The following is a 15,702-nucleotide window of genomic DNA, read 5'->3' on the forward strand; positions in this document are numbered from 1 at the left end:
CATTTTTACTATACTTTTCTTAGAGATTGGTGTGGTTGCAGGAGTTGTGGTTGCAGGAGTGGTAGTGGGTGTGGAAGTGGTTTCTTATGGTGGTGATGATGAAGGGCTTTTAGGAGTGTTAGCCATTTCTTTGCTTGGTTCTGGAAGAAAAGAGAAGTAAAATGTATTTGGAGGATTAGAGAAGTGGAGAGTGGTTGACGGCTTGAAAAGTAGTGGAGTGAAGAAAGCAATAATGTTGATCAATATAAAAGGAGGTAATTAATGGGTAATGACAGGCTTTTAAGACTTTTAAAAGTCTAATAAAACTGAATTTCAGGTTTGAAAAGACATTGGAGTTTATCCCTAATATCTAGGTAGTTTAATTCGGTTAGAAGTCTTTGAACGGAACTGATTCACTTATAACGGATAAGTTCAAAAGAACTTTGGAATTAGGTAGGACTCTGCTCATGATCCAAATATTATTATTTTAAGTTATATAGTGTGTAGCAAATATACCGTGTAATCTTGATGAACCAGGTTCTTCATCGAGAATACTCTTGTGTAAGTCTAAATTTGTCAAAATAGAGAAATATCATTCAAGATTAATGAATTATTTTAACACATGACACAAGAGTATACTATTGAAAGTATGAGATTGAGCAAATCTAATCTACTTATGTACAAAATTTACAGATTTTCTAAACAATTTATTTTTTTTCGATTGTGAAATTTTGAACTTGTCCTTTTAGGTGATCTTAATCATCCCTAATTCTAACTTGTTCCTTTCAAAGTGATATCTACTTAGAGCTTTTGTTAAGATGTCATCTATTTGTTTGTTAGTAGCACAAAACTCCACAGTGATCAAACCTTTCTCATAGTTGTCCCTAAAAAAATGGTACCTAATATCTATGTGCTTAGTTCTCTTATGATAAACCAGGTTCTTTGTCATACTAATGGCACTAATGTTATTACAAAACATAGGGATACAACTAACATCAATTCCAAAGTCCATTAATTGTTGTTTGATCCACAACATGAAGCAGCAACAACATACTCAGCTTCAGCAGTAGATAAGGCTACATAATTTTGCTTTTTAGTAGCCCAAGACACAAGATATGAGCCAAGAAAGTGTGCAATACCTTAAGTGCTCTTTATATCCACAATAAACCTGCATAATCAGCATATCCCACTAGATTAAAATTACTACCTTTTGGATACCAGAGGCGAAGGTCAGTGGTGCCTTTTAGGTATCTCGAAATCTTCTTGACAGCAGTCAAGTGAGACTCTTTTGGATTCGCCTGAAATCCTGCACAAAAGCCTACACTGAGAATAATGTCAGGTCTTCTATCAGTGAGATACAACAATGAGCCAATCATTTCCCTATACAACTTCTGATCAACAGATGAACCGGGTTCATTTTTATCCAACTTTGTAGCTGTTGCAATAGAAGTGTCAATTTCTTTGGAATCTTCCATTTTAAACCTTTTAAGCAGCTTTTTTACATACTTGTTGATGGATCATAGTTCTATTTGAATTTTGTTTAATCTATAAGCCTAAAGAGAAATTAAGCTCACTCATCATGCTCATTTCAAATTCACTCCCCATTAATTTAGCAAATTCTTTACTTAACTTATCAGTGGTTGCTCCAAAGATTATATCATCAATATATATTTGAACTACCAAGAGATCTTTAGCTTTTTCTTTCAAGAACAAAGTATTGTCAATTTTACCTCTCTTGTAGTCATGCTCAAGCAAAAATTTTGATAATCTTTCATACCATGCTCCTGGAGAATGCTCGAGCCCATAAAGTACCTTGTCAAGTTTGTATACATGATCAGGATGTTCCTTGCTTTCAAACCCCGAAGGTTGCTTGACAAACACTTCTTCCTTGAGATAGCCATTGAGGAAGGTACTCTTGACATCCATTTGATGGAGTAAATTCCATGTAAGCAGCAAAAGCTATCAGGAGTCTAATAGCTTCCAATCTTACAACTGGAGCAAAAGTCTCATCATATTCTATGCCCTCCTCTTAACTATACCATTGAACCACCAATCATGCCTTGTTCCTTGTAAATGTTCCATCTTTATCAAGTTTATTTCTGAAGACACATTTAGTGCCAATCACTTATCTGCCCCTAGGTCTTGGTACCAGATGCCAAACTTGACTTCTCTTAAATTGGTTGAGTTCATCATGCATTGCATTCACTCATTCTGCATCCTACAAAGCCTCAACAACATTTTTAGGTTCAATAAGAGATAGAAAAGCATCAAAAGCACAAAAATTCTTCAAAGAAGATCTGGTTTTGATTCCAGAGGTTGGATCAGTAATTATGTTCTTAATGGGATGAGAACTTTGGTACTTGTAAGGTTTCACAACCAGCTGATTTCCTCTTGATGTTCCTCCAATGTTTTGTTTCTGAGGAACAAGTTCATGGACAGGTTCCATTGAGGTTTGAGATTCAGCTCCTCTTTGTTTAGTTCCCCCTATCACGTTGCCCTGAGTAGAAGAACCTGTTCCATCACTTGTTCCTTCCTCTGGTGCATCTTTAGTCTAGTCTATGGTTTCATTTGAATTTTTTACCAGCCTAATTGCTTCATCTTCATGTTCCTATCTCTCAGAAAGAATGTTAGTTTCATCAAAAACCACATGTACACTTTCTTCTACACACATAGTTCTTTTGTTATAGATCTTATAAGCTTTACTATGTGAAAAATATCCCAAGATTACTCCCTCATCACTTCTGGGATCAAATTTACCTAGGGAGTCTTTGCCATTATTGTGCACAAAGCACTTGCATCCAAATGACCTAAGATGGGATATATTTGGCTTTCTCCCTTTAAGTAACTCATAAGGAGTCTTCTCAATAAGAGGTCTAGTCATGCACCTACTTATGATGTAACATGCAGTGTTCCCAGCTTCTACCCAGAAACTATGAGGCAATTTACTAGAAAGAAGCATAGTCCTAGCCATTTCTTCCAATGACCTATTCTTTCTTTCAACTACACCATTTTATTGTGGAGCCGTAGGTGCATAAAAGTTATGATCTACGCCATACACATCATAAAATTCAGCAAATTTATCATTTTCAAATTTAGTACCATGATCAGACCTAATTGATGCAAGTTGATTACCTAGTTGTTTTTGAGTTTTTTTAACAAAGGAAGTGAACATGTCGAATGCTTCATCTTTTGATGTCAGAAACAATGTCCAAGTAAACCTAGAGTAATTATCAACAAGCACCATAACATATCTCTTACCACATCTGCTCAGTGTTCTCATTGGTCCACAAAAATCCATATGGACCAGTTCCATCGTTCTGGTGGTACTTACCATTTTCTTGTTTTTGAAAGAGGATCTTACCTGCTTCCCTCATGCACTCACAAACTTTGTCTTCCTTGAACTTAATGTTAGGCAGTCCTATCACCAAGGCCTTGGATACTAGTTTGTTGAGTTCACTTAGACTGGGATGGTTCACTCTTTTGTGCCAATGGAGGGGATCATTATCCAACCCACTTAAGCAAGTGAGTTTATTTTCTGAAAGTGTGGACATATCTATAATATATATATATTGTTCACTCTTTTTCCCTGCAAAACAATCTTGTGAGTGGTAAGATTTATCACAAAACATTTGGTAGAGGTGAATGCTACCAAGTTACCTCTATCACACAATTGTGATACACTGATTAGGCTGCATTTTAGGCCATCTATCAAGTAGACATTCTCAATAGAGTGAGAATCAGTCTTACCTACCTTTCCAACCCCAATGATCTCATTTTTCTTCCCATTTCCAAAGGAGACATTACCTCATTTGAGGTCCTCAAGTGAAAGGAACTAGTTCTTTCTTCCTGGCATATGCTTTGAACAGCTACTATCCATGTACCATTTGGCTGCTCCCCTTCACTTGAACCTGCAAAAGGAAATCAGGGGTTAGTCTTAGGAACCCAAACTAGTTTGGGTCCCTTTTTATAGGAAAAAAGGGTAAATCGGATTCTTTTTAGCCCAACCTGGCAGCCTATTTTTCCCTTGACAAATTCTTTATTCTTTTGACTAGCCTTTTCTTTTGAAATGCATTCACTTTTATAGTGATCAGTTTTACCATAGTGTGTGCAAGTTTTATTACTAGGAAGTGTGAGGTACTTGCTTTTGGGATCGCACTTAGGTGCAGGGGTCCCATAGCCAAGTCCTCTCTTGTTGCTACTATGGTATTCGTATAGCCATGAACGTGCATCAGAGGACCTCTTCCATTTATGTATTCTATATAGCTCATGCTTTACCTTGCTTAGATCTTCATTTAGGACTCTTATCTGCTCATCCCTTTTGTACAACTCATCCTTCATTTTTCCTAAATTTTCTTCTAAAGTAAGTTGTGTGTGATCGGATTTCTTTTAACATGTTCCTAATTACAATCTTAGATTTTTAGATCTAAGCTCTAGGACAGTGGTGTCAAATTCATGAACCTGGTTCTTTAACTCAGCTTTTTTACTTTAACTTTCACTAACCCTAAGTTCCAGATTTTTGCACTTAGCTTTCCAAATCACAAATTCCTTAGACAACTGTTCCTTTTCATTGTTTACATCCTCAGATTCATCAATGAAATCTATAAATAACTCATATAGCCTTTCTTTAAACAAAAATTTAATCTTGTCTTTGAGATGAATTACACTTACCTTAGATTCCTCATCAGATTCTCCAGTGGCCATAAATACTTGTTTATTTGCATCTTCATCATCTAAGCCTTCATCTGAGCTTTTTTCCCAAGCAACAACCATAGCCTTTGTTGATCCTTTGTTCTTCTTGGGTTGAACCAGTTCCTTCTTCCTATTTCTTCGTTCAACTCTTTCCTTTTTCCATTCAATTTCCCATTGAGGGCAATTTTTGATGTGGTGATCAGTCTTCCCACACTTGTAGCACCCCTCATTGGTTTGCTTTTTAGGAACTTTTGGTTTACTGTAGCTTCCACTTCTTGAAAGACCCTTTCCTCTCATTAGATACTTCTTGAAGTCCTTTGTGATCATGACTATTTCATCATCTTCTAGTTCAGAACCGTCAGTGATTCTAAGTGCCAGGCTCCTTTCATTCTTGGGTACATCCATCTTCATGGTTTGCCTTCTAAGTTCATAAACAGTGAGATTTCCAATTAGCTCATCAAACTTAAGAGTGACAATGTTCTTTGATTCCTGAATGACAGTGATTTTGCTCTCCCAAGTGACTGGCAGAACCCTTGTCAAAATCTTCTCAACTTTGTCTTCTTCGGGAATAATCCTTCTAAGAGACTTAAGTTCATTTGTCAGTGTGGTGAACCTTGTATACATCTCTTGGATGGTTTCCCCTTCCTTCATGATAAAGTTATCATATTGGGAATACAGTAAAGTTCCTCTAGACCTCTTCACTTGAGGTGTTCCTTCATGGGCCACTTGCAGAGTGTCTCATATTTGCTTAGCAGTGGTACAACTTTGGATTCTACTGTACTCATCTGGATCAAGTCCATAAATAAGCCATTTTTTAGCTTTGGCATTCTTATCACATTTCCTCAGTCTTCAGTAGTGCAGTCAACTCTTGTCTTTGGCACATCTACTCCTTCAGAATTTTTCTCCAAGGTAGCCAATGGTCCATTGGTGACAATGTCCCAAAGCTCATAGTCCTCTCCGATGATGTGAACTCTCATCCTGGTTTTCCACCAAGAGTAGTACTGGCCATTAAAGGGTTGTGGCCTATCAGTGGATTGTCTTTCCCAATTGCCAGATGGTGCACTCATCTTCATCTATTCCTAAGGTGTTAGCCTCTTCAAAGATAACATGCTCTGATACTAGTTGATGTTTTAACGTCAATACCACACAAGAGGGGGTGGTTTATGTGGTGTTTAATTTTTCGCTTAAACTGATTATGGAACGACCTAGTTCTTCTAAGTGTTCTTTAACCTACTGTAGGCATATAAAATTTGTACGAATTAAATTCATAAATTAACTTGGACTTATTTTAAATTCAAGATATATTGGTCCGAATAAATATTATGGGCTAACACAATTGGATTAATCCAATATATATATGGATTAAATAAGTCTTAATCCATTGGGCTAGCCTATTTAACTAGGCTAAAGTGATGAACCCACTTCATTAAGCCCAAGATATCATCTTCCTAGAGGACCAGTTTGGTGCCATGTGTCATATGACGTGGCACGCCAAGTCAAGCGAAAGAGCCAACAGGATTATGCCACCTGTCAAAATAACAAGGCGTGCCAAGTCACATTAAAAAACTAATGAAATTGCGCCACGTGTGCAAGTGACATGTTCTCGCCAATCAAATGCGGCCTTTTCACACTTGGTCGGAAAGAGTTTGTTCTTATCATAACTCTTCCTTTCCACAACTATAAATAGGGGTCTTCATAACCAGAAAATACACCCGAAGTTATAACAAGAAGCAAGAAAGAGCTAGTAGATCAAACACTGCAAATTCCTCCACAATTTTCAAGCTTCAAGCAATCAAGTTCAAGCTCAAGAATGAAGAACAAATCAACGTCAAGTTCAAGCAATCAAGCTAAAGCTCAAGAACAAGATTATTGTTCGTGGCAACAACTACATATTCAAGATCAAGCTCAAAGGCACTTGAATTTATTTACTATTGAAAAGAAGAACTAGAGGATTCATAGAGACTGTACACTCATATTATTTGAAATCAAATACTATGATTGTTGCAATATTTTTCGGTCTTGATTTTATTTCTCGATGCAAATTTTATTGTCTACAAATTCTGGCACGCTTGGTGGGATAATCTCTACCTCTCATCTCAGCTTTTCAATCACCAAAGTTTCAGAACCTCAAAATGGATTCAAAGAAAATCAACCCCGAATCAACTTCCACCAAGGCTGCTAACTCCAGGTTCTATGTTGATGTGGAAAGCATCCTCGATGTTACCTTTGGGAGCTTCGGACCGGTTACGAGGAGCAAAGCAAGCTCTTTAGGACAACAAGCACTCTAAGTGCCGTCCGCATCAACCTCTGTTTTCAGATCTTTTTCCTCAAAAGGAGCAAGATCTTCCATAAACGCACCCAAATGAGGAAGCGGTGTTGCTGAAAAGATCAAGAAAACACTTGCTCTGCTTAACTTCTCTGGATCCAAGAACTCTGCTGTGAAGGACGATGATGATGCTTCAAATGATGGATCCTCCCCACTTACACTGCATAGCGTGAGCCATTCAAGAATCAATCTGTGTGACAATCCATGCTACTCCCCATCATCTACAACAATCATGCAAGCCATGGTGACAAACACTTCATCTATGGAAGAGCAGTTGGCAAACTTGACGAAAGTAATCGCTGGCTTGACTAAGTGCATGCAAACTCAAGATGCTAGAATTGACAAGCTAACAGACAAGGTGGGAATCTTGGTGGAAGAAGAATCTACCCATGCACTTGGAAAGCTCCCAGAAGTTCTAGAGATTGATTCTCCCCCAAGACGAGCAACATCCGCTAAGGCTATCCCTATCTCATCGAAAGGGGTGATTCACATTGATCAATTGAAGGAATTCTTTGAAGGAACTATTAAGAATAAGTATGAAGTTGCTGCAAGTCTTCCCTTAGATATGCAAAGCTATACACTGCAATGATCGATATGTTAAAGATGCCCGCTGGCTATCAACCTCTGAAGTTTCAATAGTTTGATGGTAAAGGCAATCCAAAGCAACATGTGGCGCACTTTATTGAGACATGCAACAATGCTGGACATATGGAGATTACCTCGTCAAACAGTTTGTACGCTCACTAAAAGGAAATACTTTTGATTGGTATACAGACCTCGAGGTGGGATCTATTGATAGCTGGGATCAACTAGAGCAAGAGTTCCTCAATAGCTTTTATAGCACAAGGCGCACTATAAGCATGGTGGTACTCACAAGTACTCTTCAACAGAAGGGTGAACAAGTTATTGACTTTATCAATCGTTTGAGGAATGCAAGCCTCAACTGTAAAGATAGACTTAGTGAAGCTTCTGGCATAGAGATGTGCATCCAAGGCATGCATGGGGGATTGCGCTACATCTTTCAAGGTATCAAGCCTAGCACATTTGAAGAACTTGCAACTCGTGACCATGACATGGAATTGAGCATGATCGCCGCTGGAAATAAAAGGCTGCCTATTTATGAGCCTCGCAAAGGGAGTGGCAAGCAAGAAGTAAGGAAATGGAGCAAATTTGTACCCAGATCTGAAAACAAAGAAGCTATGAATGTCAACACATCACCTGTGAAGTTCACAACGAAGGTGAGCAAGAAGCAGAGTACGAAATTCACTTTTTTTCAAGATAAACTAAGTGGGAAGTTGACTCTAAAAGAAATGCAAGAAAAGGAGTACCCATTTCTGGATTCTGATGTGCCAGCAATTTTTGAAGAACTCCTTGAGTTAAATCTTATTGAGCTTACGGAGATGAAGCGGCTGAATAAAGCTGGTAAAACGAATGGCCCAAATTACTGCAAATACCATCGACTTGTGAGCCACCCTCTAGAGAAGTGCTTTGTCTTCAAGGAAAAAGTTATGGACTTGGATCGTGAAAAGAAGTCGTGTTTGAAGATGAGAAAGCAAGCGCAAACCAAGTCTCTATCACCTTTGGCTCATTCAGTTCGGATGAATTATGTGGTTTTAAAGAAAGTAAAGATGAAGGATTACTGTAGAACAACAAAGTTAAAATCGATCAACCTGATGATGATGAAGGTTGGACGTTGGTGACCCGTTGTAGGCGCCATAAAAGGAGCCCACAGAAAGAATCGATAGAACAACCAACAAGGAAAATGATGGTAAAAAGACCAGTGAAATAGAATCCAGGTAGGCATTTGGGGAAAGCAAAAGTGGAGGTTCACCACCCTTAAAATCCACGACATCTAGTGACCTTGGAGGATTATTTTCCATGTTGGTTTCGCATGAAGATCTCCCGTGATGGTATTGAGGCCTCTTTTTGCAATGCTGGTAAAGGGGAAGAAAAGAGTGATGACCTACCATTGGCACCATCTTCAGAAAAGCTCATCAAGTCTATTCCTCAAGAAGTTAATGCGTGCGAGGACAAAGTTACGTTCACAAATGACGATCTTCTACTAGGTGACACTCTTCATAACCACATGTTGTACTTGATTGGCTACATGCGTGATGAAAGGGTAAATCAAATTTTGGTTGATGGAGGATCCTCAATGAACATCTTGCCAATTCGCACTGTGAAAAAAGTTGGTATTCCCATGAACGAACTCTCAAAAAGTCGTGTAATGATCCAAGGATTCAACCAAGGGGGGAAAAGAGCCATAGGCACGATCAGGCTGGGAATCACCATTGAAGATATGCAATCAAGTGCATGGCTGCATGTGATTGATGCAAAGACTTCATACAACGTTTTGCTTGGAAGGCCTTGGATACATGAGAATAAAGTAGTTCCATCTACCTACCATCAATGTTTAAAATACTATGAGGGTGAAGTTGGGAAGAAGATAGTTGCTGATGATGAACCATTTACCGAAGGTGAGTCACACTTCGCCGATGCAAAGTTCTACTTGAAGAACCGCATTGTGAAGGAGCTAAAAGCTGATGATGGCATGAAAAGCAAAAATAATGAGCCCACAGCTAAAAGAGTTGAGGTGAATACTGGTGAAGCAAAAACTGTTACTGAGGAGGTACAACCCAACGCGAATAATTCTTATAGAGCGAATATTGCGTCTTATTGCAAGAAAGTAAGTCATGCGCTCCATTATATCCCTAAAAGGAAGAAAGATGAATGTGAATCATCTAATCTCCAAACTAACATGCTTAAGGAGTTAACTCTTCTGGTAAAATGAATTGAGGCAGTAAAGTTGTCCTCAAAGCCACTTGTAGGGTTTGTGGCCCAAAATCATTTGCAGAATATGGCACTCCCTACAAAGCGAATAGATGAAGGTTTTGATCTTAACGCTTACAGGCTATTTGCAAAAGCTGGATACAATCCCAATGAGCCATCAAAGTTAGGGAATAACCCATCAAAAGCTGCGACGAGGCAACCATGGGAAGGTTTAGGATACAAACAACCGTCACCAGTGCGTATCTCCATAATAAGGGCAAGCAACAATTATATCACTGTAGAAGACGAATCTGCCGCTTCTAACAGGCCTTCTATCTTTGATCGACTTGGAAAATCAACTGCGAGAACTTCCATATTTTAGAGATTGGGTCCATTAAAGAAGGGGAATAAGTTCCAGAGAAATTATCGAAATACAAGAACACCCACTTCGCCCAAAATCCAGAAGATCTCTAAGGATTTCCAAAGTTTGGTTCCTTTTAGAATGAAGCAACACACAAAAGCCATGGTTTCATGTGATAAGGTACTGAAGGTGAAGCCATACACTGTGGTCTACACTAAAGAACATGATGAAGATGAAGAAAGTGTGGGTTCTTCGTATCATGTTACTGCACACGGCGAGCACGGTGTTTTATCTCTAATAGAGGATGATGAGAAATTGGACGATGTTCCACTGTGTTATCACATATTCTTCAACGATGTAGACCCTCCCCAAGATAAAGATGCAAAAGATGCTCCACCTGAACTTGAAGAAGAGGTAAAAACGACAGTGGACGCTTTGAAAGAAGTAAACCTTGGCACTGATGAAGAATTAAGGCCCACTTATCTGAGTGCTTTACTAGCAGCCGATGAAGAAAGTACTTATATGGAGTTACTCAAGGAGTTTAAAGATGTATTTTCTTGGAGTTATAAAGAGATGCCTGGCTTGGACCCAAAAGTAGCAGTATATCACCTTGTAGTCAAGAATGCGCTCGTCCTGTTAAGCACGCTCAAAGGTTCTTTAGGTCGGACTTGTTACCTTAATTGAAAGTGAAGTTAACAAAATCATCAAAGCTGGTTTTATTCGTGAAGTTAAATACCCAACATGGGTTTCGAGTATTGTCCCTGTAAGGAAGAAAAATTGTCAGATTCGAGTGTGCGTTGACTCTAGAGATCTCAACAATGCGTGTCCGAAAGATGAATTCCCACTTTCTATTCCAGAGCTAATGATAGTTATGAGGAAATGTCTTTCATGGACGGTTCGGCGGGCTATAACCAAATTTGCATGGAACCAAAAGATGAAGAGCTCACTGCATTCTGTACCCCAAAGGGTATTTATTGCTATAAGGTAATTCCTTTTGGCTTGAAGAATGCTGGTGCTACTTACCAAAGAGCTCTGCAGAATATCTTTGATGACCTTCTCCACAAGAATATCGAATGCTATGTTGACGAATTGGTCGTAAAATCAAGAAAGAAGAGCGACCACTTGAAGGACTTGAGAATGGTGTTTGAGTTGCTCCGGAGGTACCAACTTAGGATGAATCCATTGAAATGTGCCTTTGGAGTTACTTCTGAATAGTTCCTTGGTTTCATTGTCCGGCATCGAGGGATCAAAATTGATCAAGCCAAAGTAGATGCAATTTTGAAAATTCATGAGCCTCGGAGGCGCCAGCCATTCAGTCGCCTTATGTAGAAGGGTGTTCCTTTCAAGCGGGACCAAGCTTATAACAGTGCCTTTGAAAGTATCAAAACTTACTTGATGAAGCCTCCAGTTTTGGCAGCCCCTATACTTGGAAAGCCGCTGATACTATACATTTCAGCACAAGAAAGGTCTGTTGGTCTGTTGGCCCAAGAAAATAGTGAAAAGAAAACTCCCTTTACTACTTGAGCAGGATGATGACACTAAATGAGCTGAATTATTCACCAATCGAAAAGTTATGTTTGGTGCTAGTCTTCTCAATCCAAAATTTGAAGCACTATTTTCAAGCTCATGTCTTTCATTTGGTTTCTAGAGCAAATCCAGTCAAGTTCGTTATGTCAAAACCTGTCCTTAATGATCGACTAGCAAGGTGGTACCTCTAATTTCAACAATCTGAAATTGTGTACATCCCTCATAAGGCTATAAAAAGACAAGTGTTAGCGGACTTCTTGGCAGATCACCCCATACCTGAAGATTGGGAGCTAACTAATGAACTACCTGATGAGGACACAATGGTCATTAAAGTTCAACCTCCATGGAAGATGTACTTTGCTAGTGTTGCACATCGCGGAGGAGCTGGTGCTAGTGTAGTATTTGTCACTTCTCAAGGTGAAGTTTTGCCCTACTCTTTTATGTTGACGCAATTCTGTTCCAACAATGTTGTTGAGTATAGAGCATTAGTACTTGGTCTTGAAATAGCTGTCGATATGAAGCAGTTGCAATTGCAAGTTTTTGGTGACTCCCAGTTAGTGTTCAATCAGCTTTAGGCAGTTACGAGGTCAAAAAATCTGAATTACGCCCTTATCATAATTATGCTAAGAAATTAATAGGATGGGTCGGCGACGTGACTATTCAACATGTGCCAAGGAAAGAAAATAAGAAGGCGGATGTTTTAGCTGCCCTAGCTTCATCGTTAACCCTGCCTGATCAAGCGCAAGTTAATGTCTGTCAAAAATGGTAGTACTGCTACCAAATGAGGTTGAAGGTGAAGAAAATGAACTCAAGCATCTTGTCGCTATTTCTGAAGCTGAGAAAGAAGAATGGCGACAACCCATTATCGACTATTTAAGCTATGGGATACTGCAAGATAATCTGAGGAGAAGGACTGAAATCCGTCGACGTGCACCTCGCTTCCTTTACTACAAAGATACTCTATACAGAAGGTCATTCGAGGGAGTACTCTTGCGATGCTTGGGGAAAGAAGAAACACTCCAAGATTTGCAAGAGGCATATTCTAGGGTGTGTGGATCACACCAGTCTAGAGCAAAGATTCACTTCCATATAAAAATGATGGGATATTATTGGCCAACGATGGTAAAGGATTGCTTGGACTACGTTCGAAAATGCAAGACTTGCCAATTCCATGCGAATTTTATTCATCAACCTTCTGAAGTGTTGCACCCAACTGTTGCATCCTGCCCTTTTGACGCTTGGGGATTGGATGTTGTTGGACCACTACCAAAGTTCTCTGGTGGGCACCTATACATCTTCGCTGCAACTGACTACTTCTCAAAATGGGCTGAAGTTGTTGCTCTTAAGGAAGTAAAAAAGGAAAATGTTGCAAGTTTCATCCGAATAAACATTACCTATAGCTTTGGCATTCCTCATTACATAATAAAGGATAATGACAAGCCGTTCGACAATAGGTTGATGAACAAGATTTGTGAACTCTTTGGCTTCAAGCAACATAACTCTTCTATGCACAATGCTTCCGCCAATGGTCTAGCCGAGGCATTCAACAAAACTCTATGCAACCTGTTAAAGAAAGTCGTCTCCAAATCCAAAAGGGATTGGCATGACTGTATGGAAGAATCTCTATGGGAATATAGGACAACTCACCGCACGCCAACACAAATGACCCATTATGCACTCATTTATGGAGTCGAAGTCGTCTTGCCACTCGAGCATCAAATACTTTCATTACGATTAGCTATTCAAGAAGGGATCACTGATGAAGAAAATGCTCGACTTCGATTAGTAGAGTTGGAGGCTCTTGATGAGAAGAGGTTGCAAGCTCAACAGAGTCTTGAATGTTATCAAGCTCGATTGTCTCGCGCCTTCAATAAAAGAGTTCGCCCAAGATCCTTTCAAGTAGGAGATCAAGTCCTTTCCGTACGAAGACCCATAATTACTTCCTATAAACTTATAAGGAAGTTCACTTCAAAATGGGATGGGCCATATGTCGTACAAGAAGCTTACTCAAGTGGGGCTTACAAGCTAGCAAATGCAGATGGCATGAGAATCGGCCCTATCAATGGCAAGTTTTTGAATAATTATTATCCTTGAAGTTGTAACACTCCTTGATACACAAGCCTAAACTGGATGTTCCTACACTGCTGGCCCGCATGAGTCTAAACTGTGTACGGCCCACCAAAAAAAATGTCCGCTAGGTTGAAAACCTCGAAAGAGGCAGCCTAGGCAAAAGTTAGAACATGTAAAAAAAGAAAAAGAAAATCACCCATTCTGAACTATGGTATGACTTGATCCTCTTCACCGAGGTAAGTAGGAAACTTAGAGTTTCATTCTATGTTCAGTCGCATAAGTTCAACACATACATAATCCCAATCGTTGTCCGAATGAAGTACGATGGAAAGTAATCCATTCAATCGGCACTTGAAAATCGAGCTGAGATACCATTCTTCTGTTAAACTTTGGATCCCATTTGATTTAAAGGGGGCAAGCCGCTATGGTAAATTGGTGTCTTCAATAAAATAATTAATCTCTTTTAGGAGGCTGCCAAGCATTTGCATTGAAGTCTGGTAAAGTGAGAATGAAGCTCTTTAATTTCAATTTCAATCAGTTAAAGGGGTCTTACAATCTCAAGGCTTCCACACCAAGAAATAAAAATTTTGCTGAAGTCGCGCTAATTTGGAACTGTCAGCATATCAGAAACCCAAGTCGGCTTCAAACTATCATCTGAAACTCTCCTTAAGGAATTAAATTTTAAATTTTTGATATGTTTTAGATTTTGAAGTTTAGTTTCCAAGAAATCGAGTAGGTCGTGATTTTGACGCCCCTACTTCAAGATACAAAACTTTTACTGAAGTCGCGCAAATCTGAAGTCGTCAGTGTGTCAGAATTTAGTATTGACTTCAAAATATTATCTGAAACTATCCTTAAGGAATTAAATTTTAAATTTTGGATATATTATAAATTTTGAAGTTTAGTTTCTAATAGATCAAACGGTTCATGATTTTGACGTCCCTATTTCAATATACAAAACTTTTGGCGAAGTCGCGCAAATCTAAAATCCTCGGTGTGTCAGAATTTAGTATTGAATACAAAATATTATCTGAAACTATCCTTCAGGCATTAAATTTTGTATTTTGGGTATGTTATAGATTTGGAAGTTAGTTTCCAATAGATCAAACAGTTCGTGATTTTGACTTTTCTACACCAAGATATAATATTTTTGGTGACACTATGCAAATCTAAAAATTTTAATGTTGTGGAATCTAAAGTTGGTGTTAAAAAATATTATCTGGGGCGATTCTGAAGGTGTTTGATTCTAAGTTTTGGATATACTTTAGATATTAAGTCTAATTTTCGAGAAATGAAACGGTTCATTATTTGGTCTCTCCCTCGACAAGATATGAATCTTTTGTTGCAAGCGCGTAAAGCTGAAAATTATACGACTAAGATAAAAGTCGAACAATATAAAGCAAAAGAGAAGCTAAAATATTTATGCCCTCGAAGTCACCAAGTTGAAGTCTTCAAGTCCGTCGATCTTCAAGTTGATGTCTCCAGGTTGAAATCTTCAAGTCCGTCGGTCTTCAAGTTAAAGTCTTCACGTTCGCCACTCTTCAAGTTGAAATATTTAAGCCCTCCAAGTCTCCAAGTTGAAGTCTTCACGTCCGTCCGTCTTCATGTTTCAGTCTTGAAATTCGCCGGTTTTAAAGTTGAATTGTTTAAGCCCTCCAAATCTTCAAGTTGAAGTCTTCAAGTTTGCTAATTTTTCAAATTGAATTTTAAAAGTCAACCGCTCTTCGAGTTGAAGTCTGCAATGTCTACCAAATCTTCAAAGTTTTCCAAGTGTTCAAGTCGATGTCGTCGAGTCGATGTCATCTTCGAGTTGAAGCTTTATAACTTTCCAATCTTAAGGTGGACATATAAGTCCCTTTGTACCTTAAGTTGGCCTCTTCGTGGGTTTGTCCTTAAAAGGAACTATAATTTTTATTGAGAGTAATCTCTCCGATAATCAAGCCACATTGAGAGTAATCTCTCCGATAGTCGGGCCACCTTG

The 15,702-nt window shown here is 38.8% G+C and overlaps 1 protein-coding gene across 1 annotated transcript; it reads right to left on the reverse strand.

Moving 5' to 3' along the window:
* Window positions 1-4,464: 4,464 nt before the first annotated feature.
* On the reverse strand, window positions 4,465-5,319 carry LOC138883362 (uncharacterized). Its single transcript, XM_070164045.1, has one exon. The coding sequence runs from the start codon at window positions 5,317-5,319 to the stop codon at window positions 4,465-4,467; it is 855 nt and encodes a 284-aa protein (XP_070020146.1).
* Window positions 5,320-15,702: the final 10,383 nt, after the last annotated feature.

The sequence above is a fragment of the Nicotiana sylvestris genome, chromosome 12 (genome assembly GCF_000393655.2).
Source record: "Nicotiana sylvestris chromosome 12, ASM39365v2, whole genome shotgun sequence".
NCBI lineage: Eukaryota > Viridiplantae > Streptophyta > Magnoliopsida > Solanales > Solanaceae > Nicotiana > Nicotiana sylvestris.

What these genes read in the sequence shown, in the direction of transcription:
- LOC138883362 (XM_070164045.1), bottom strand. Translation starts at nt 5,319, where the DNA reads ATGAAGGAAGGGGAAACCATCCAAGAGATGTATACAAGGTTCACCACA.